The sequence below is a fragment of the Staurois parvus genome, unplaced genomic scaffold, assembly GCF_062004578.1.
Source record: "Staurois parvus isolate SC_StPar_1 unplaced genomic scaffold, SC_StPar_1.0 ptg000829l, whole genome shotgun sequence".
In the NCBI taxonomy this organism is placed as follows: domain Eukaryota; kingdom Metazoa; phylum Chordata; class Amphibia; order Anura; family Ranidae; genus Staurois; species Staurois parvus.
In genome coordinates, this window is record NW_028318625.1 from 972,422 (window position 1) to 993,622 (window position 21,201).

A 21,201-nucleotide genomic window follows, 5' to 3' on the forward strand; every position below is an offset into this window, starting at 1 on the left:
TCCTCTGTGGTGTCCTCCCATGTACTCCATTCTTGTTTAATGTTTTCCTTATTGTAGATGTGTCACCAAAAATGTTAGCATGTGCCAGAGATTTCTGTAGGTCTTTAGCTGACACTCTGGGATTCTTCTTTACCTCATGCAGCATTCTGCGCTGTGCTCTTGCAGTCATTTTTACAGGACGACCACGCCTAGGGAGAGTAGCAACAGTGCTAAACTTTCTCCATTTGTAGACAGTCTGTCTTACTGTGGACACATGAACATCAAGGCTTTTGGAGATACTTTTGTAACTCTTTTCAGCTTCATGCAAGTCAACAATTCTTGATCGTAGGTCTTCTGAGAGCTCTTTTCTGCGAGGCATGGTTCACATCAGACAGTGCTTCTTGAAACCAGTAAACCCAAAACAGGTGTGTGTTTTTTAAGGGCAGGACCGCTGTCAGCAACACATCCAATATCATCACACTGATTGGAGTCAAGGTTGGCTCACTCCTGGCTCCAATTAGCTCTGGGAGAAGTCATTAAGCTAGGGCCTCACATACTTTTTCCTCCCTGCACTGTGAATGTTTACATGTTATGTGCAATTAAACCATGGCAACATCTAATGTTTGTGTAGTATTATGTTCAGCAGACTGTGTTCTTCTATTGTTGTGACTTAGATGACGTTCAGAGCACATTTTATGCCCAATTCATGCAAAACTCCATGTAATCCCAAGGGGTTCACATACTTTTTCTTGCAACTGTAATTATGTTGTAGTAAATACTATAATACTTACACACACCAATGCATGGTGTGAACAGGGCACACAGAGAACAATTGTTTTCTCTGTGCTCTTTTGTTGATCCTAGGTTGATAAATGCAGATCAACACAGCTTAACACATCTAGTGTGAATTAGCTCTCAAAGTGAAAAGGAGAAAAATCACATAAAAGTCCTCCTTCCTAAAGGTAAACAAATTATGTACAAAGCTTGTTAAATATACTAAGGAAGCAATGTATAAATCACTTGCTGGAAGATGTTCATATGTCATGATTTTTTTTCTCATGCCTTTACAACGATGCTCTTGCTGCTGTCACCGTTTCAGCTAGCAGATGTTTGCACAAAAACGGAAAATTTCTTAACAAATATTGTAATTTTCCTTTCCTGATGGACTCCATGCAGCATACATACTGCCCCACCCTCTCAAATCCTATAGGACCCCTCTCCCATAAATCTATGCTCAGAGCCAGAGGCCACCTTCCATAACTAGCCTATTGGGAGGGTAGTCCTGCTGCCATGGGATCCATCAGGAAAGGAAAATTACAGTAAGTATTTGATAGGAAATTTTCTGCTTTCTTGGCAGCATACGTACAGGAAATAACTAGCCATACACACATGGGTGGGCAGTTTCTTAAACAAAATGTTTTTTATTTGCATTATCAACTGACAGGACTTTAAAACCAAAATCGACAGAAGATAGAGAAGCAGGCTCAATAAGAAACCCTAAGGGTGTTGATCAAGGCCACCCTATAAATACATTGGGAGCCACCTGCTGTGAAGCCACCCAAGACATAGACACACTTCTTGTTGAGTGAACAGTTACCGCCTCCAGAGGAGCCATGCCTTAGCTCCATGCTATCATCGTTCTAGATGAGGCATGTTTCTCTTTTGCAAGAGAATAAACAGACAGTCTGAAAGCCTGAAGGAAACTGTAGCTTGTAGATATAACTTCAGAGTCTCAGAGCAGTTCCTAGAACCTCCTGCTTCTAGAAACTAAACCAAAGAAAGGCTCCGCTGAGGCAAACTCAGGATCCCCTGTTTACTAGAAAGGCATTTTAGCCAACTAAGCCACAGCGCGATATCTCCCATGTCTAAAGAATGCATGTTAGTACTCTCATGCACTCTAAAGGTTGACAGAACCATCTCTTGGTTCCCATGAAAGGGAACAAATAGACGGTCGGAAGGAGGCTGTAGCTAGCTGTTACAGCTTTAGAGTTTCTCTCACATCCAATGGGTGTATGCTGGAACCCTCAGAAGTCCGAAATGTTGGATGAACAATTTCCTGGTTCTCATGGAAGACTGATGTTACCTTGGTATTTGAGTCAAGCATAGGTAACAGCACCACTTGATCTGGTAAGAATGTTAATACAGGTTCCTTATGACCAATTGCTCCGATTTCTGAGGCTCTTTACGCCGACGTGATGGCCACAAAAAAGGCGGACTTGATAGAGAGGTCTTTATTGGAGAGAGACCAAGCACATGCCACTCCATTCCTGAGAGGGAATTGAGGACAAGAGGCAGGTCCAATTTGGGAAACCTCGGTTTTCTCTGAGGTCTGAGCCTAGTTGCTGAGGGGAAGGGGCATTGGGCCCCGGTAGCTAAGCTGTACTAGCAAGTGGAACCATGGCCTGTTTGGCCCATAAGGCAACACTGCCACTACCTCCACATCTTCTGTTATGAATCTTTGTAGAAACCTGAGGATAACTGGAGCTGGAGGAAACGCACAGGCCCCGCTGAATTTTCAATGATCTGTCAGGGCATCTGTCCCAAAGGCCTGGAGATACCGGCCCCTCGTACATTAACTCTCAAGCTTGTTGTTGCATTGGGGAGACAAACAGATTGACTTCTGGACTGACTCCCAGGGACAGAATCCATCTAAAAACTTCTACATGGAGAGACCATTCAATGTTGTCCAAATGGACTCTGGAAAGAAAGTCTGCTAGAATATTCTGGACTCTGAGGACATAAGCTTCTGAGATGTTGGCTTTACTTTTGTGAGCCCAAAACATAACTGACTCCACTTCCTGTAATAGAGAACGGCTGCAACTCCCCCCCTTGTCTCTTTATGTAAGGGACCACAGTAGTGTTGTCTAGCCTAAGAGCACTGATGCTCCCTTCATCAGATGGTGAAAGGCCTGTAGGGTGGAGAAGGCTGCCCATAGCTCCAGAATGCTCAAAACAATCTTGTGGGAGTGAAAAGCCCCACTGCCTTGAGCTATTTTGAGCAGGCAGTAAGCCCTTCCATCCTGTATTGCTGGCATGACATGATTGTGAACGAGGAAAAGGGGGCAAAGAATTGGTAATTGAGTACAATTCTCCATTGTAGCCACCAGGAAAGACCAAGGTTATGTAGATGAGCTGAATTCTGCTTCTTGGCTCCCACTCCTGGAGAAACTCCTTCTGGAAGGGCCATATCTTTCAGAGCATCCCCTTAACCATTGGAGCCGTAGACACCAAAGTGCTGATAATTCTAGACACTGAGAGGCTCACAGGTGGAAAGAAAACACAGCCAGTACTTTGCTCCAGATTGTCAGGATCTTTTCTCGAGGCAAAGCAATGGTGCTCTTGATTTTATCGAACTGAGCCCCAAGGTACACAAGAGACTTAGTGGGCCCCAGTTGGCTCTTTTCCAGGTTCAGCAGCCAAAGTTATGTGGTTCAACAGCTGCTCTCTGTCTTGGGACAATAGCAGAAGGTCATTCAAATAATGATGCCGGCATATGCCCCTTGTTCTGAATAAGGCTATAACAGCCAAAGAGACTTTGAAAAACACACAAGGTGATGTTGAAAACCTGAATGATAGAAAAGTTTGCTGGAGACGGTCTTGCTGAAATTTTCAGAAGTGTTCTGCAATGGACACATGAAAGCAAGCATTTTTAGGTCTATGGAAATGAGCCAGACACCTGGCTGGACCACCTGTGAATTGTGGACAATGTGTCCATCTTGGACATCTCCTTTTTAAGGAAATTGTTTCAGGTGCATGATGAATATAAATGACCTCCACAAGCCGTTCTTCTTCATGAAGATTCCCTCATTCTGGAACTGGCCCAGCAGCACCTTGTGACACCAGTGACTTTATTTAAAATAAGAGTATGTGCTTCTGCTCCACAGAGTGAGGTGAATCTGAGATGAGGGGGATTTCTAAAGGACCATGCGTGTCCTGAATCGACCACTTCAACAGTCCAATAGACCGAGAATAAGGCCCAAACTCAAAAGACATAGTCGCTCCTATGCTACCCAAGGTCGAGTTTTTCTTTTTTTTTTTCTTTAGACTTCTGAAGCGATAACAGATCTCTTCACTAGCTCTTCCTAAAATCCTTGACTGTAAAAGCATTTGTACCTCGCATGCTCTGAACTTGCATTACCTATAACTCTGTCTCCTCCTCTCCACATCCTCTTTCTGTAGGGGTCCCTCAAGGTTCTGTCCTTGGACCCCTTCTCTTCTCCATCTACACCTCCTCCCTTGGTCACTTGATAAACTCCCATGGCTTCAAGTAGCATCTCTATGCTGATGACACACCATAATGGCATGTAATGCCAAGCTGCAGTTTCTAAAGCAAGCAAAATCCTCTCTTTTATTAAAAGAGGTATAGACTCCAGAGAGATATATCATTTTACCCCTGTACAAATCATTAGTAAGATCTCATCTGGAATATGCAGTTCAATTTTGGGCAGCAATTCATAAAAAGAACATTGGAGAACTGGAGAAAGTACAGAGAAGGTCAACCAAACTGATAAGAGGCACGGAGGAGATCAGCTATGAGGAAAGATTAAAGGAACTGAATTTATTCAGGAGAGTAAGGGGGGGGGGGGGAAATTAAAGGAACTGAATTTATTCAGGAGAGTAAGGGGGGGGGAAATGATAAACATGTATGAATTCATCAGTGGTACATATAGTGAACTCGGTGGACAAGAGGGCACTGTTTATGTCTGGAGGAAAAGAAATTTAATCTCCAAATACAGTGAAGTTTCTTCACAGTAAGAGCTGTGAAAATGTGGAATAGACTTCCTCAAGAGTTGGTTCTGGCCTGCACAGTGGATTGCTTTAAAAAAGGCCTGGATTCTTTCTTGGATACACAGAATATACAGTCAGGTCCATAAATATTGGGACATCAACACAATTCTAACATTTGTGGCTCTATACACCACCACAATGGATTTGAAATGAAACGAACAAGATGTGCTTTAACTGCAGACTGTCAGCTTTAATTTGAGGGTATTTACATCCAAATCAGGTGAACGGTGTAGGAATTACAACAGTTTGCATATGTGCCTCCCACTTGTTAAGGGACCAAAAGTAATGGGACAATTGGCTTCTCAGCTGTTCCATGGCCAGGTGTGTGTTATTCCCTCATTATCCCAATTACAATGAGCAGATAGATAAAAGGTCCAGAGTTCATTTCAAGTGTGCTATTTGCATTTGTAATCTGTTACTGTCAACTCTCAAGATGAGATCCAAAGAGCTGTCACTATCAGTGAAGCAAGCCATCATTAGGCTGAAAAAACAAAACAAACCCATTAGAGAGATAGCAAAAACATTAGGCGTGGCCAAAACAACTGTTTGGAACATTCTTAAAAAGAAGGAACGCACCGGTGAGCTCAGCAACACCAAAAGACTCGGAAGACCACGGAAAACAACTGTGGTGGATGACCGAAGAATTCTTTCCCTGGTGAAAACACCCTTCACAACAGTTGGCCAGATCAAGAACACTCTCCAGGAGGTAGGTGTATGTGTGTCAAAGTCAACAATCAAGAGAAGACTTCACCAGAGTGAATACAGAGGCTTCAGCACAATATGTAAACCATTGGTGAGCCTCAAAAACAGGAAGGCCAGTTGAGAGTTTGCCAAATGACATCTAAAAAAGCCTTCACAGTTCTGGAACAACATCCTATGGACAGATGAGACCAAGATCAACTTGTACCAGAGTGGTGGGAAGAGAAGAGTATGGAGAAGGAAAGGAACTGCTCATGATACTAAGCATACCACCTCATCAGTGAAGCATGGTGGTGGTAGTGTCATGGCGTGGGCATGTATGGCTGCCAATGGAACTGGTTCTCTTGTATTTATTGATGATGTGACTGCTGACAAAAGCAGCGGGATGAATTCTGAAGTGTTTCGGGCAATATTATCTGCTCATATTCAGCCAAATGCTTCAGAACTCATTGGACGCCACTTCACAGTGCAGATGGACAATGAACCAAAGCATACTGCAAAAGCAACCAAAGAGTTTTTTAAGGGAAAGAAGTGGAATGTTATGCAATGGCCAAGTCAATCACCTGACTTGAATCCGATTGAGCATGCATTTCACTTGCTGAAGACAAAACTGAAGGGAAAATGCCCCAAGAACAAGCAGGAACTGAAGACAGTTGCAGTGGAGGCCTGGCAGAGCATCACCAGGGATGAAACCCAGCGTCTGGTGATGTCTATGCGTTCCAGACTTCAGGCTGTAATTGACTGCAAAGGATTTGCAACCAAGTATTAAAAAGTGAAAGTTTGATTTATGATTATTATTCTGTCCCATTACTTTTGGTCCCTTAACAAGTGGGAGGCACATATGCAAACTGTTGTAATTCCTACACCGTTCACCTGATTTGGATGTATATACAGTTGTGACCAAAATTATTCAACCCCCACTGAAATTGAGTGTTTTGGCCAGTTTGACATTGCTTTTGATCATTCAGTCATCTTGCTTACATTTACATTAAAGAGGCACTTGTAGGTCAGACAAATATAACATAACAGTTATAATGAAATAACCACAAATGTCTTTTCTGTGCTCACAGCATTATCAGTTTTATTCAACCCCCAAGTGACATTCAATCTTAGTACTTAGTACAGCATCCTTTTACAGTTATAACAGCTTTTAAACGTGAAGCATAGCTTGACACAAGTGTCTTGCAGCGATCTACGGGTATCTTCGCCCATTCTTCATGGGCAAAGGCCTCCAGTTCAGTCACATTCTTAGGCTTGCGCACTGCAACTGCTTTCTTTAAGTCCCACCAGAGGTTCTCAATCGGATTTAAGTCTGGTGACTGCGATGGCCACTCCAAAATGTTCCAGCCTTTCCTCTGCAACCATGCTCTAGTGGACTTGGAGGTATGCTTGGGATCATTGTCCTGTTGAAAGGTCCAACGTCTCCCAAGCCTCAGGTGTGTGACGGACTGCATCACGTTTCCATCCAATATCTCCTGGTACTGAAGAGAATTCATGGTACCTTGCACACGCTGAAGCTTCCCTGTACCTGCAGAAGCAAAACAGCCCCAAAGCATGATTGACCCTCCACCATGCTTCACAGTAGGCAAGGTGTTCTTTTCATCATAGGCCTTGTTCTTCCTCCTCCAAACATAGCGTTGATCCATGGGCCCAAACAGTTCTAATTTTGTTTCATCAGTCCACAGAACACTATCCCACAACTTTTGTGGTTTGTCCACATGGCTTTTGGCATACTGCAGTCGACTCTTCTTATTCTTTGGAGACAGCAAGGGGGTACGCCTGGGAGTTCTGGCACGGAGGCCTTCATTACGCAGTGTGCGTCTTATTGTCTGGGCTGAAACTTCTGTACCCACATCTGACAAATCTTTTCTCAGTTCCTCAGCAGTCACACGGGGACTTCTCTCCACTCTACGCTTCAGGTAGCGCACAGCAGTCGAAGTCAGCATCTTCTTTCTGCCACGACCAGGTAGCGTTTCAACAGTGCCCTTTGCCTTGAATTTGCGAATGATGCTTCCTAAGGTGTCTCTTGGTATGTTTAACATCTTTGCAATCTTCTTATAGCCATTGCCCTTCCTGTGAAGAGAAATCACCTCTTCTCTTGTCTTCCTGGACCATTCTCTTGCCTTCACCATGTTTGTAACCACACCAGTAAATGTCTAGAAGGAGCTGAGTATCACAGTCATTTTAAAGCTGCCTAATTGGTGCTTATTATGCTTGATTGCTGCTCGGTGACATCCACAGGTGTTTTCAATACCTGATGGAAAGCACCTGTATGAACCTCTGTTCTTCAGAGTGGTAGTCTTTAAGGGGTTGAATAATTGTGGCAATGAAGAAACCACATAAGAACCATTTACTACTGTATTACATAAACAATTGATGTCATTTTAGTTGCATTTGGGTAGTTACAACGTCCTTGTAGGATTTGATTCTGAATACAATTCCAAATGTACACTATAGTCCCTAAACCCCTTTACAGCATTGGGGGTTGAATAATTTTGGTCACAACTGTACCCTCAAATTAAAGCTGACAGTCTGCAGTTAAAGCACATCTTGTTTGTTTCATTTCAAATCCATTGTAGTGGTGTATAGAGCCAAAAATGTTAGAATTGTGTTGATGTCCCAATATTTATGGACCTGAATGTAACTGGATACTAACATTTATAGGTAAAGTTGATCCAGGGAATATCCGATTGCCTCTCGGGGGATCAGGAAGGAATTATTTCTCCTGCAGGAGCAAATTGGATCATGTTTTGCTGTTTTTTTGCCTTCCTCTGGATCAACTGTGGGTGTAGAATTATAACTTTTTTTTTTTTTATTGGTTGAACTGGATGGACTTTTGTCTTTTTTCAGCCAGACTTTGCAATGAATAAAATTCAAAACATTAACAATAACATATAAAGCCATTTATAACTCTGCCCCAAATCACCAATATAGTCTCCAAATATCACTCAAATCCCTTGACCTCCTGCTCTCCTCCTCCCATGCTCATCTCCAGGACTTCTCCAGAGCCTCCCCCATCCTCTGGAACTCTCTACCCCAATCTATCCAACTATCGCCTACTCTGTCCACTTTTATGCGATCTCTGAAAACCTATCTCTTCAGGGAAGCCTATCCCACCTTCAGCTAAAAACGGAATCTTCTATTCCTCCTATCAGTTCATCCCCCACAGTTATTACCTTTTGTACCACCAGCCCCTCCCTCTTAGATTGTAAGCTCCAAGGAGCAGGGCCCTCCTAACCCTTTTGTATTGAACTGTATCGTTGCTGTATTGTCTCCCTTTATATTGTAAAGCGCTGAGCAAACTCTTGGCGCTATATAAATCCTGTACAATTACAACTTGTCATCTAGATTGTGTTCTCTTCGGTTCTAAGGTCAAAAACTACGATTTGTCACCTGTAGCCCGGGCTATAGTACTATCAAGCTTGTTGCCAAGAAAATGGAGCTCCCTCAAAAGGGATATTACACCATGCCTGTATAGAGACAGGATCGGCAAGCCAAGGCCGTAGCCATAACGCCCACTTCGCCGTAACTGACAAGAGTATAATCCGTGCCACCAAGTGGATGATGTCAACTGACACCTCACCATGGAAAACCGGCATCAGCTTTCCTGAACTACCAAGTTTTTGGCTGCTTCATCTGAAAACACTCTTAGAATGCTTTGTCCACATTCTGCTTCCAAATTTCAATTACTTTAAACATGGCTGCGAGAGCCAGGGCCAGTTTACAGGCCATTCACTGCATTTTTCAAAGGATAGTGACATACTTTGTTAACTTCAACAAGGCCTCAACAACTAGATAATCTTTCTCTGGATGCTTCACATTTTTAACCTTGGATGGCTAAGGCTTGGCCATCTTGCTCTAAAGGGAGGTCTGTCTCGAGGCATTGATCCATTCATCCCAAAATTATGTCCCTTAGTTCAGTTAGGAATGGGAAATTTTTACACTCCCCCTTGAGGTGCTTAAAGAGCTTCCTTTGCTTTGCAGGAGACTCTACAGTCTTTAGACATTTTAATGCCTCCTTAACTGCCTTGACCAAAGTTGTCACTAGAGCAAAGGAAATCTTGTCTCCCACTGCATCACTGTCTGAGGTCTTCATAGATGGATGGCTTAGTTTGGATGGTTCCAACTCTTCCTGGCCATCCTTAGCAGAAGAGTATAACATAATGGCTTGCAGGCTTTGCGTGTGGCTTGTACCCCACTCTTCAAGGGACTCCTGCACCACGCGCCACACCAGAGATTCCATTTGCTAGTTATTACCATCCCTTTCCCCAACCACCTGGGCATAGCATGGCTCCAACAGAGACTGCCCTCTGGGACCTGAGTCCTGCATCCTCAGCAGCCTTCCTCAGCAGAGCAGCTGACGTGGATGCAGTGCCTGGAGGAGGAATCCGAGCTTCTTCTGCAATTCCTGGACCTTGACGGTGACCTATTGGGGTTTATTTACTAAAGCTGGAGAGTCCAAAATCAGACTCCCTTCTGCATAGAAACCAATCAGCTTCTAACCTCAGCTTGTTCAATGAAGCTTTGGCAATGAAACCTGGAAGCTGATTGGTTTCTATGCAGAAGGGAGTCTGATTTTGGACTCTCCAGCTTTAGTAAATAAACCCCATTGCGTCTAGATCTGGAAGAAGTATGTTGATGCTGTGACCTAATGCGGTTCCTATCATCTTGTGCCGTGTGTTGTCGGTCTGACTTGGAAGGACTGACAAAATTAAAAAAAACAACAGAGTAGCAAGGAAAGAGGTAAACACAGCCTCTCATACCTGCTACGTAACGGCTGGCCACAAGGGGCGGGGATGATACATCCATAGTGCGGAACTGCACAGTCAGTCAATCTGCACTGCTGTTAGAGTCATTAATATAATTAGAATGCACTGAGATCACAGAAAGGCACAGGCAGCACACAAGGGTAATAATGCAGAGCAATACCTGTGATGATTGCACACAGCGATTAGGGAAAATGTTGCAAGCTGCTTGCAGGGAAACAACAGCACTGACAGCTGTCTATGATGAGGTCAGTGCCCACTGCTATGGAGTTTGTCAAGAAACACATTTAACCACTTGATTCCCAAGTCTATTCTGACATTTCTCACATAAATGTAAACATCAGCTTTTTTTTTGCTAGGAATCTACTTAGAACCCCCTTTTCTAGCAAAAAAAGTTGGTTGTAATTAGAGGCCCTAGATAATAAATTGGTGGGTGTTGTAATTTTTTTTATGTCACATGGTATTTGCACAGTGGTTTTTCAAATGCAATTTTGGGGAAAAAAATACACTTTAATGAATTTTAATACACAAAAACACAATATAATAACCAATTGTTTGGTAAAATATAATGGATGATGTTGCACCAAGTAAATTAATACCTAACATGTCACGCATTAAAATTGCTTGTGGAATGCCGACAAACTACAATACCTAAAATTCTCCATAGGTGACTCCTTTACAGGTTAACAGTTTAGAGTTATACAGGAGGTCTGGGGGTAGAATTATTGTTCTCGCTATAACATTTGCAGGGATACCTCACGTTTGGTGAAAACAGCATTCGCATATGCGTGTGCAACCTACATATGTGTTCGCCTTTGTGCTGGGGGCAGAGGCACTTTACTTTTTCTTTCTTTCTTTTTTATATATTTATACACTGTCCCTTTTAATTTTTTTATCAACTTTATTGCTATCACAAGGGGTGAACAACATCCCTTGTGGTAGGCAGTGACAGGTACTCTTTACTGGGGGATCACAGGCCAGTAACAAATTGTTTAATTAGACCAAAACTGTAAGTGACAGATGATCGGAGATGGGAAGGCGGCAGGAAGGGGGACCCCCCCCCCGTGCTTGTAAAAGTGATCCAGTTACTTAGCCTCTCAGATCACTTTTACTTTATTCAGCACTGCTAGCTGAAGAGATTGCAGCCATGGCTTCAGTATGATCACTCAAACTCCCAAACTCAAGGATGTACAGGGACGTCTTTGGGCAGCAAATGGCTAAAAACATAAGTGACACCATACAGCAATTTGTAGCCCAGCCTGGATGTAGAATTGCCTTGCTGAGCATGTGTGGAGAGATCTATTGGGAGTAGTAGAGCTCAGGAGGCTACATGCCCTCCCTCATAACTTGTGGGGCGTCGCTTTGCTTGTGTCAAGCACACTACTCCACTCTGATACATTGTGTGCGGCCTGGTGAGAGGCCAATCAGTGTGTGGCTTCCTCCACACATTCCCTTTACCCTCAAAAGACAAGCTTCAGCAGCCAGCAAGTGAGCCTGTCGCTGAAGGGGCAAGAATTAGGAGGATATGCAGCATCCTGTGTAAGCTGTGGGGAAGGAGTTCTGGTGAAAAACTACGTTATGCTATTACTACTCTGTGTGGAACTGATCCAAGCTGGACCTGCATCCTCCCTTTCACATGGAAGGGAATGCCCCTCTTGCCCTACCTCCCTACCCCAACAGCCCTGCATGCTGGTTGTCATTTAGAATATCTTTATCGCAGTCACATTTCTGAATAGATGCCTTTACTATTCCCTCAATTATCTTACATACTATTGATGTTAGGCTGACTGGTCTGTAGTAGTAATGAGCCTGCATCCACCTGCGTCCTTAACAACCATCCACAGCTGGAAGCTCTTATGTGTAATAGTGGCAGTATTACCACTATTACACATGGCATTCTGCTTCGCTGAACAGGTACATATTGGGGCAGTTGTCCGAAAGCAAGAACAGCCAAAGTTAGGTCTGAATTTGTGTTTGGACTAAACTTTCCATAGTCCGTAGTTTCCAGGTAAAAATCTCAATACTTTTTTGTAAATTGGTACATTTTCTCCAATCGGTGCAATTCCAGTCACTACGGTGTCTTCAGAAATTACAAACAGCGGCTTGTCTATAACTGAGCTAAGTTTCTTAGGGAATTGCGGGTGTAAGCTATCTGCACCTGGTGGTTTGCTGACAGCCACAGGCAGGGGTGGACTGACAACTCAAGGGGCCCCCGGGCAATAGGGGATCATGGGGCCTCTGTGTCCTTGCCCAAACTCAAAAAAGCCTATGAAAAAGGTACCAGGGGCATCTCATGGGGCCCCCTACTGACCCCAGGCCCTCAAGCAGTGCCCGAGTTTCCAAATGTTCAGTCCGCCCCTAGTCACAGGTACCTGTGGTGAAACATTGTTACAACTATCAGACCCGCCTTTTCAATATATCTGCCTTTTCCCTGTAGGTTTCTTCACAGTGAGAGCTATGAAAATGTGGAATAGACTCCCTCAAGAGTTGGTTCTGGCCAGCTCAGTGGATTGCTTCAAAAAAGGCCTGGATTGCTTCTTAGATACACAGAATATAACTGGATACTAACATTTATAGGTAAAGTTGATCCAGGGAATATCCGATTGCCTCTCGGGGGATCAGGAAGGAATTTTTTTCCCAGCAGGAGCAAATTGGATTGTGCTATGCTGGGTTTTTTTTTGCCTTCTTCTGGATCAACTGTGGGTATAGGATTATAACTTTTTTTTTCTTTCTTTATGGTTGAACTGGATGGACTTTTGTCTTTTTTCAGCCAGACTAACTAAGTAACTATATTTATAGCCAAAGTCTCTTGTTCATCTGTTATGGAGTCTGTCATAATATTTTTTACTATTGATGTGTTTGAAAACATTTTTTGGATTTGTTTTACTTGGTGTAGCAATGTGTTTCTTGTATTCTATTTTATCTGCCCTGATTGCTCTCTTGCATTTCTCTGTATTTCTTGTAAATATGGAACATTGAGGGCTTTCCTTCTACTCTGTACATTCAATGGACTGTTTTTTCTAATATTTTTTTACACTAGGTTTTAGCCACATAAGTTTTAATTGTGTTATTTTATGTTTGTTACCCAGTGGAATACAGTGCATAATGCACTTGTTTAGCTCCTCTTTAAAACACTGCCACTTGCCTTGTGCTCTTTGTTGCAAATATTTGGTTCTATTGAGTTCTATGTAGTAAGGATTACAACTTCTAGAAGTTAAAGCGGAGTTCCAGTTGAATTAAAAAAAATACTGACTTTTAAAATACAGACACTCACCTGTCCCTCAGTCCAGCGGTGTGCTCACCCTGGCTGGTTTCACCGATCGTCTTCTCTCCCCTGTGCCGGCATCTTCAGTGTGGGCACTCAGCTGTGACAGCTTGGTACCCATTGTGCATGTGTGAGTAGCGCTGCACTTTGTGAATAGTCCCATAGTCTTCTGGGCCCTGTCATGTGTCCCAGAAGATTACTGGGGGGGTAACCTACGCTTCCGATTGCCTTAGGCGAGCGCACTGGAAGTGGGAGCGGGTACCTGTCAAATTCGGGTACCCACTCCCCAAAGGTGCCAATCCTTAATGGGGAGTAGGGGACAAAGCCTTAAAGCGTAACTTTCCCCTTTTTAAAACTGGATGGGCTAATAATATTGAGGATAGCCAGTTTGGCCAACTAACTAATGAATGGAACGGTAAAGTTGAAGATTAGCTTTAACCACATGCCGCCCAGCCACTGTAGAAATACGGCGGCAGGGCGGCACGGCTGGGCAAAACCACGTTTTAAAACGTGTGTTTTTAAAACAGGTAGGGGGCGCGCGCGAGGCGCGCCGCCGCCCTACCTGTCCCGCCGATCACGGCCGCGGATGTCAGTCACCGGGTCACAGCCAGTCGTTACCGGCTATGTCCCGGCGATTAGCGGCAATCAGTGACAGAGAGCACAGCTGCAGTAGCTGTGTTTTCTGTCAGTTCCCTGACAGCTCCTGACACGCTGATCGGGACAGAAGAGTTTATCTGTCCCGATCAGCGGTGTTCTCTGCAGTACACACCCCCGCCCCCTAGTAAAACACTCCCCTCACACAGTTTACCCTTTCACTGCATAATAAAGTTAACCCCTTCCTCCCCAGTGCCATTAGTACAGTGTCAGTGTTTTTTTTTTGCACTGATCACTGTATTGGTGTCACTGGGGATGTCAGTGACCCCAAGCCAATTCCTCCCCAGTGTCAGAATGTCCGCCGCAGTCCCGCCATAAGTCACTGATCGCCGCCATAAGTCACTGTTCGCTGCCATAAGTCGCTGATCGCCGCCATTATTAGTATATAAAAAAAAAAATTCCAGTATCTTTCCCGCCATTTGTAAACGCTATAACTTTCACGTAAACCAATTAATTTACACGTATTGGGTTTTTTGTAGCAAAGACATGTCGCAGAATGCATTTTGGCAGAAATTTATGACTAAATTTGATTTTTAAATTTTTTTTTACTGGACATGTTTTATAGCAAAAAGTTCAAAATATGTTTTTTTTTTCTCAAAATTGTCAGCCTTTTTTTTTTATAGCGCAAAAAATAACCGCACAGGCGATCAAATACCACCGAAAGAAAGCTCAATTTGTGGGAAAAAAAAGGATGGAAATTTCATTTCTGTACCGTATTGCATGACCGCGCAATTGTCCGTTAAACTAGCGCAGCGCTGTATAGCAAAAAAATAAATTGCAGTATCTATACCATAGTTTGTAGACGCTATAATTTTCACACAAAGCAATCAATATACACTTATTGGGATTTTTTTTACCAAAAACATGTAGCAGAATACATTTTGGCCTAAATTTATAACTAACTTTGAGTTTACTATATATTTTTTATAGCTGAAAGTAAAAAATATCATTTTTCTTCAAAATTTTTGTGTTTTTTTTGTTTATAGCGTGAAAAATAAAAAGCGCACAGGTGAGCAAATACCACCGAAAGAAAGCTCTATTTGTGTGAAAAAAATTACGTACATTTCATTTGGAAGCAGCATTGCATGACCGCGCAATTATCAGTTGAATTAGTGCAGCGCCGAGTAGCAAAAAGATGCCTGGTCATTAAGGGGGGTAAATCCTCTGGAGGGCAAGTGGTTAAATACCAGCTGCAGGTGATGTATTTAAATGTAAATACCGTATTTGCCGGCGTATAAGACGACTTTTTGACCCTTGAAAATCTTCTCAAAAGTCGGGGGTCGTCTTATACGCCGGTACACATGTTTAGGGGGGCTGCGGCATTAAGTACAGGGGTTTGCAGGGGCTGATGTCTCTTACCTGGATCCAGTCCCACGACGATCCGGTCCAGGAAGCGCGGCGTCTCCTTCAGTTCGGCCACTGGATGTTCGTGCGGCTGCTCGGCTCCGCCTCCTCACCGGTGATTGGCCGCCAGAACTGTAGCTCAGGAAAGGCACACAGGCGGCCAATCACCGGCGAGGGGGCGGAGCCGAGCGGCCCCGCGAAAATTGAGTGCCGGAGCAGCAGGTAAGTGTTCTGTGTAGAGGTGCTGCTGCAACCACATATGCTGGCTGCAGCAGCACCATACGAGAACAGGGTCAGCAAGTCTCAGTGGGAGGAATAGTGCCCCATCATTGGTGTCACTGATACCAATGATGGGGCACTATTCCTCCCACTGACACCAACGATGGGGCACTATTCCTCCCCCCCACTGACACCAATGATGGGGCACTATTCCCCCCCCCACTGACACCAACGATGGGGCACTATTCCACCCCCCACTGACACCAATGATGGGGCACTATTCCTCCCACTGATACCAATGATGGGGCACTATTCCTCCCACTGACACCAATGATGGGGCACTATTCCTCCCACTGACACCAATGATGGGGCACTATTCCTCCCACTGACACCAATGATGGGGCACTATTCCTGCCACTGATACCAATGATGGGGCACCATTCCTGCCACTGATACCAATGATGGGGCACCTATTCCCCCCACTGATACCAATGATGGGGCACTATTCCTGCCACTGACACCAATGATGGGGCACTATTCCTGCCACTGATAACAATGATGGGGTACTGTTCCTCCCACTGACACCAATGATGGAGCACTATTCCTCCACTGATACTAATGATAGGGCACTATTCCTGCCACTAATGCCAATGATGGGGCACTATTCCTGCCACTAATACCAATGATGGGGCACTATTCCTCCCACTGACATCAATGATGGGGCACTATTCCCCCCCACTGGTGTGCATTGGAAGAGGGGTAGTCTTATACGGCGAGTATAGCCCAAACACTACATTTTAGCAGGAAAAGTAGGGGGGTCGTCTTATACGCCCAGTCGTCTTATACGCCGGCAAATACGGTACATACTTTTTTTTAATCTCTCACACAATTTTAATCAGCTCTAACACTTACAAACTGACAATGCACAGACACCAGCTATGTCATTTTGTTAAACTATGCACTTAAACATTAATGTTTAAAAGTTTTAAATCTGTAGCTTTTATTAAAAGAATTCCTGCTGAATGATATGCATGTACAAAGGAAGCAACAGAAAGACACTGAAGGAGATTGACAGTGCTGAGATTTAAAAGTAATGAAAATGGTGAAAGCAGTATTTTATGAAAAAAAAGTATGTTTTATAATACAAAGTGTATTAGAAAACTGAATCTAATTTATTTAGGGTTTAGAACTATTTTAGAACTACTGTATTACAAACATTTGAAGGTTGCTGGTAGATTGTAAATACATATTTTATTATTGACTTATTTCTCTTGTTATCACAGGTTTAAACAACATAAGCAGCCATGCCTCTCCCTGAAGTTATGTTTTGTCCTCAGCAAATTGATATTCCACCAGAACTTCCAGACATCTTAAAGCAATTCACAAAGGCTGCCATTAGGACACAACCTCATGATGTCCTCCAGTGGTCTGCTGCGTAAGTAATGAACTGTTGAAAATCTGTCTAGTTCATAGTGTTTGTTAATATTGTTTTTTTGTTTTGTATTGTGTTTTCAGACAGTTTTTTTTGGTAAATCATATGTTCCTTATTTAAAGGCTAAGTGTATCTTAACAAAAAAAGATTAATCAATGCACCTCTCTACTGCCCATTAAATAATAATTGTTATATAATGGTATACATTATTCAGACCATATTAAATTTTACTGTTTGGCACTGTTGGAATTCTTACCCCCTAAGTTCTCACAGGATACTGAAGACCAGCATTGCTACAATAGTCAGTCATGGGGCTTTCATGTTGGAGTAGTGTACGAAGAGCTGACAGTCTGGGTAGGGAGAGTATTGGTGTGCTTGTAGGCAGGTGCAGTCTGTTTCCTCCACTGTAGGTGGTGCACAATCCAAGTGGTACTACATCCTTGAGAGGAAGCCCAAGGGAAACAACTTTTCTTTATGCTTTCCTGGATCAATAGAGCAGCGTTCCAGTTGGCTACACTTCATCCATGTGACCCTCAGCGGCCATCTTGGGTCAGCAGGGTTTTGGCACGCTTCTCGCACGTGGCTAGTTTAGAGAGAGAGAGAGAGAGAGAGACCCCATTTGTTAGGGAAAGTAACTAGTGGTAGGGAAAGGTTCCTGACAAGGAGGGAAATATTAGGGACTTGCTATCTTGAAAAGGAGCTTCCCTCTTGCGACTAGCCTGGCCAGGCTGCACTTCACCCTCTGAAACAGACGCATTCGGCACCTCTCGTCCACTGTATCTGACTACATTAAACTGTGCTGTCCCGCAAGAGTGTTTGTAACGTTGACTTTCTGTTTAATACAAGTTACAAGTTTTAATGCTACCGGTCTCTGTGTATTTAATGCCCACTCCATGCTGCACCTCCCCACATGCTATATGGTGCTATACTGTGCTATATTACACTAATATATTGTGGATTGCAGTGTGGTGGGTCATATATATTCCTGCGTACTCCCACATGGCCTTGATTTGAGGTCAGAAGAAAGGAGGTTTAACCTTAGATTGGGGAAGGTGTTCTTTACTGTTAGAGAAGTAAAAATGTGGAACTCCCTCCGCTAGCTGAGAGTTTCAGAAAACGTTTAGATGGCTCCCTCAGGATGCTGAATATGCAGGGCTATAAGAATTGATAGGGAATACAAATCATAACCACACATAGATTGAACTGTGTCATTTATGGACCTATGTCTTTTTTTCAACCTTATAAACTATTTAAGTAGCTGGCCTCCTTTCTAATACTAAGGAAGACAGGGAACAACAAGAGGCAGTTATACTGTCTTTCCTTTACTGCAGCTCCAGCAATAAAAAGGGATGGCTGATGAAGTGTGTGGCATTGGGGAGATTATACTCATGTGATAAGTGCTGTTCAAATCAATTGCACCAGACCAAACTGTATTTTAGGGCATGGCAGCTCACTTTTATTCAATGAACGGAAAGTTCGCTTACACATCAGTTGCCCATGCAGGGGTTCTTCCACATAAATATGAACATTCCAGTGAAAATACTGAGCCACCTGGCCCCCTTGTTGGCAGCACCACTACTCCTCTAATTAGTCCCTCTGACTGGGTTGTCCAGCTCCTTTGAATCACTTGGCTCTCTTAGCTTTTGGTCACAGTGCCATGCTGCATGGCCCACTGCTGGCCTATGGATTGGGGTTCTCCTGACACCGCAATATAAGCTGACCTGACTCCTGGAACGAGACCTCATGGCCACTGGCTGGGTCACCTCTGACCCCTGGGTGAGACTTCCTGTCTCTTGGCTCCTGCTTGGGGCACCTATGACCCCTGTGTGAGACCTCCTGTCTCTTGGCTTCTGACTGAGGCACCTCTGACCCCTGGGTGAGACCTCTTGTCTCCTGGCTTCTGGCTGGTGCACCTCTGACCCCTAGGTGAGACCTCCTGTCTCTTGACTTCTGGCTGGAAAACCTCTGACCCCAGGGTGAGACCCCTGTCTCCCACACTGGGAGTGGTCTCCCAACTGGATGCTGGACCTCTGAGCTTTCTCAGGCTTGAGTATATAATGACCTTGAACACCTGTGTACTCAGACTGGTTGCAGACATCTAGTAAAACCCAATCACAGGTTGGAAAGTTCCATCCCTTCCAACACACTTTGGAATCTTCAAGCTCCAGACCGCAATCCAAGACTACAGAATCCAGAAAAAGCCAAAAACATAGCTTTCTCCGCTCAGAAATAATAGTCTGAAACTTCGCATTAACCCTTAATGTGAATCCTGTGTCACATTTTCGTATATACTCACAGTGACAGGGCCTCTCATTGTCACAGGTGTCAGACCTTTAATAGGTACCACAGATTGGAAAGGAGGAAAGTTCAGAGTGAGAGGCAGAACAGGAGCAGGGGCACCTTGCATCTAACTAGAGGGAGCATCCATCAAAATCCTTATGGTTGCATTGCCACACAGTTACAGGCCACTGCTATTCCCAGGAATAGTCCACAGAACTCTACAGTTCGGGCCTTTTTTAATGTGTCTGCTGTCAAAAGCACCTGTGTGGTCTGCAGCCTCTGCCTGCAGCATATAAGTAACAGCCACTTGGGTACTATGTGCACGGAAAGGCAACACAGAAGTCAGTGGGAGCAGCACCTAATGGAGACAAGTTCACTGCAAGAGGCTCAAACTCCTCCTCGTTCCTCAGTTAGTCCATCGCTCCACCTCCACAACATTATCTTGTTGCATCTACTGCAACATCTGTGGCATCCAGTGACAGGAGGAGCAGTCAAACATGGGGGATAAGGCATAACATACTCAACGTTAAATAGTGAAGAAGGTCGTGGGGCCAGGCTGAGGAAGGTAAAGCGAAACCTGGACCCTCAGCAGCATTCGCCAACACCCACTCTTCCATTTCCAGCAGCATCCTCCCCACAGCAGGTTCTAGAGCTCAAGAGAAAACTGTTACCAATGTCCAGCTTGGCAAAGCTGCTGGCATTTTAACTACATCCATGGCCTGTTCTACACCACAGTAGCAGGTACATAGCTGCCATTATTATTCCGAGAAGACCATCCCTCCCCTTCAATAACATGCAGAGCAAAATGTGTCTGTTTTACCAAACCACGCTGTCAGGGTGAAGTTGGAAGTATGTCAGTACATATGGTTATGTAAGCTTGGGCAAAGGTGCTGTGTCTCTTTCACCATGCACTAGGTTAACCTTCTGGTGGCTGGAAAGGATGCAGGATGGAGCACATCGCTGGAGCTAGTGGTGCCACTGCATGTGTTAGCAAATGCCAGCAGCATTGTCACCAGTACCCCGTTTTCCTCACTGGCCTCATCCACTGACTACTACAACTACACTGATCAACAGGCCCCCCAAGCACCCCAGAGCATATGCAATGTCCGAAGCTAAATGCTGGCATGCTGTGTTGCAGCTTGTATGCTTGGGTGACTGAAGCCACTCTGGGCCACAGCATCTTGCAGCTTTCTAGGCTGATAGGTAGCTGACCCCAGACTATCTTTAGCCAGAGAGGATTGTGTGCAACTAACCTGCTAGCTGCTCTTCACCTGGGTAAATTTGCTATGTTCCTTGCCTGGCACATGTCCTAAACCTATTGGTACAATGTTTCTACACAAAATACCCTGGTTTTCAAGAGGTCCTTCCATCGGGCCAAGAGGGTTTGCAGATACTTTAAAGTAGTTCTATGGTCACAGCATACATTTTCATTTTACATAATCAGCATTGTAATAGTGAGCAGTACTAAGTTGCAGGGCAGTCAGTGAGCAGTATGTAGTGACAGGCTAGATCAGTATGCAGTGGCTGAGCAGTAAGTAGTTTAAAAGTAGGCAGTGTGCAATATGCAATGCCAGGCAAGGGCAGTATTTAGTGGCAGGACGGTCAGGGAGCAGTATGTAGAGGCAGGGATGTCAGTGAGCAGTATCTAGTGACAGGTTAGGGCCGTATGTAGTGGCATGGAAGTCGGTGAACAGTATGTAGTGGTAGGGCAGAGAACAGTGTTGTAGTGGCAGGGCAGTCAGTGATCAATATGTAGTGGTAGAGCAGAAAGCATT

At 44.2% G+C, this 21,201-nt stretch overlaps 1 protein-coding gene across 1 annotated transcript in view; it reads left to right on the plus strand.

The window, feature by feature from the left end:
• The window catches only part of ROPN1L (rhophilin associated tail protein 1 like), a 72,256-nt gene that overhangs the window by 23,533 nt on the left and 27,522 nt on the right, over positions 1-21,201 (plus strand). Inside the window, exon 2 of the mRNA XM_089655246.1 lies at positions 16,998-17,149. Within this exon, the coding sequence (XP_089511372.1) occupies positions 17,019-17,149 (131 nt within the window). The 5' untranslated portion in view covers positions 16,998-17,018. The remainder of the gene's footprint in view (positions 1-16,997; positions 17,150-21,201) is intronic.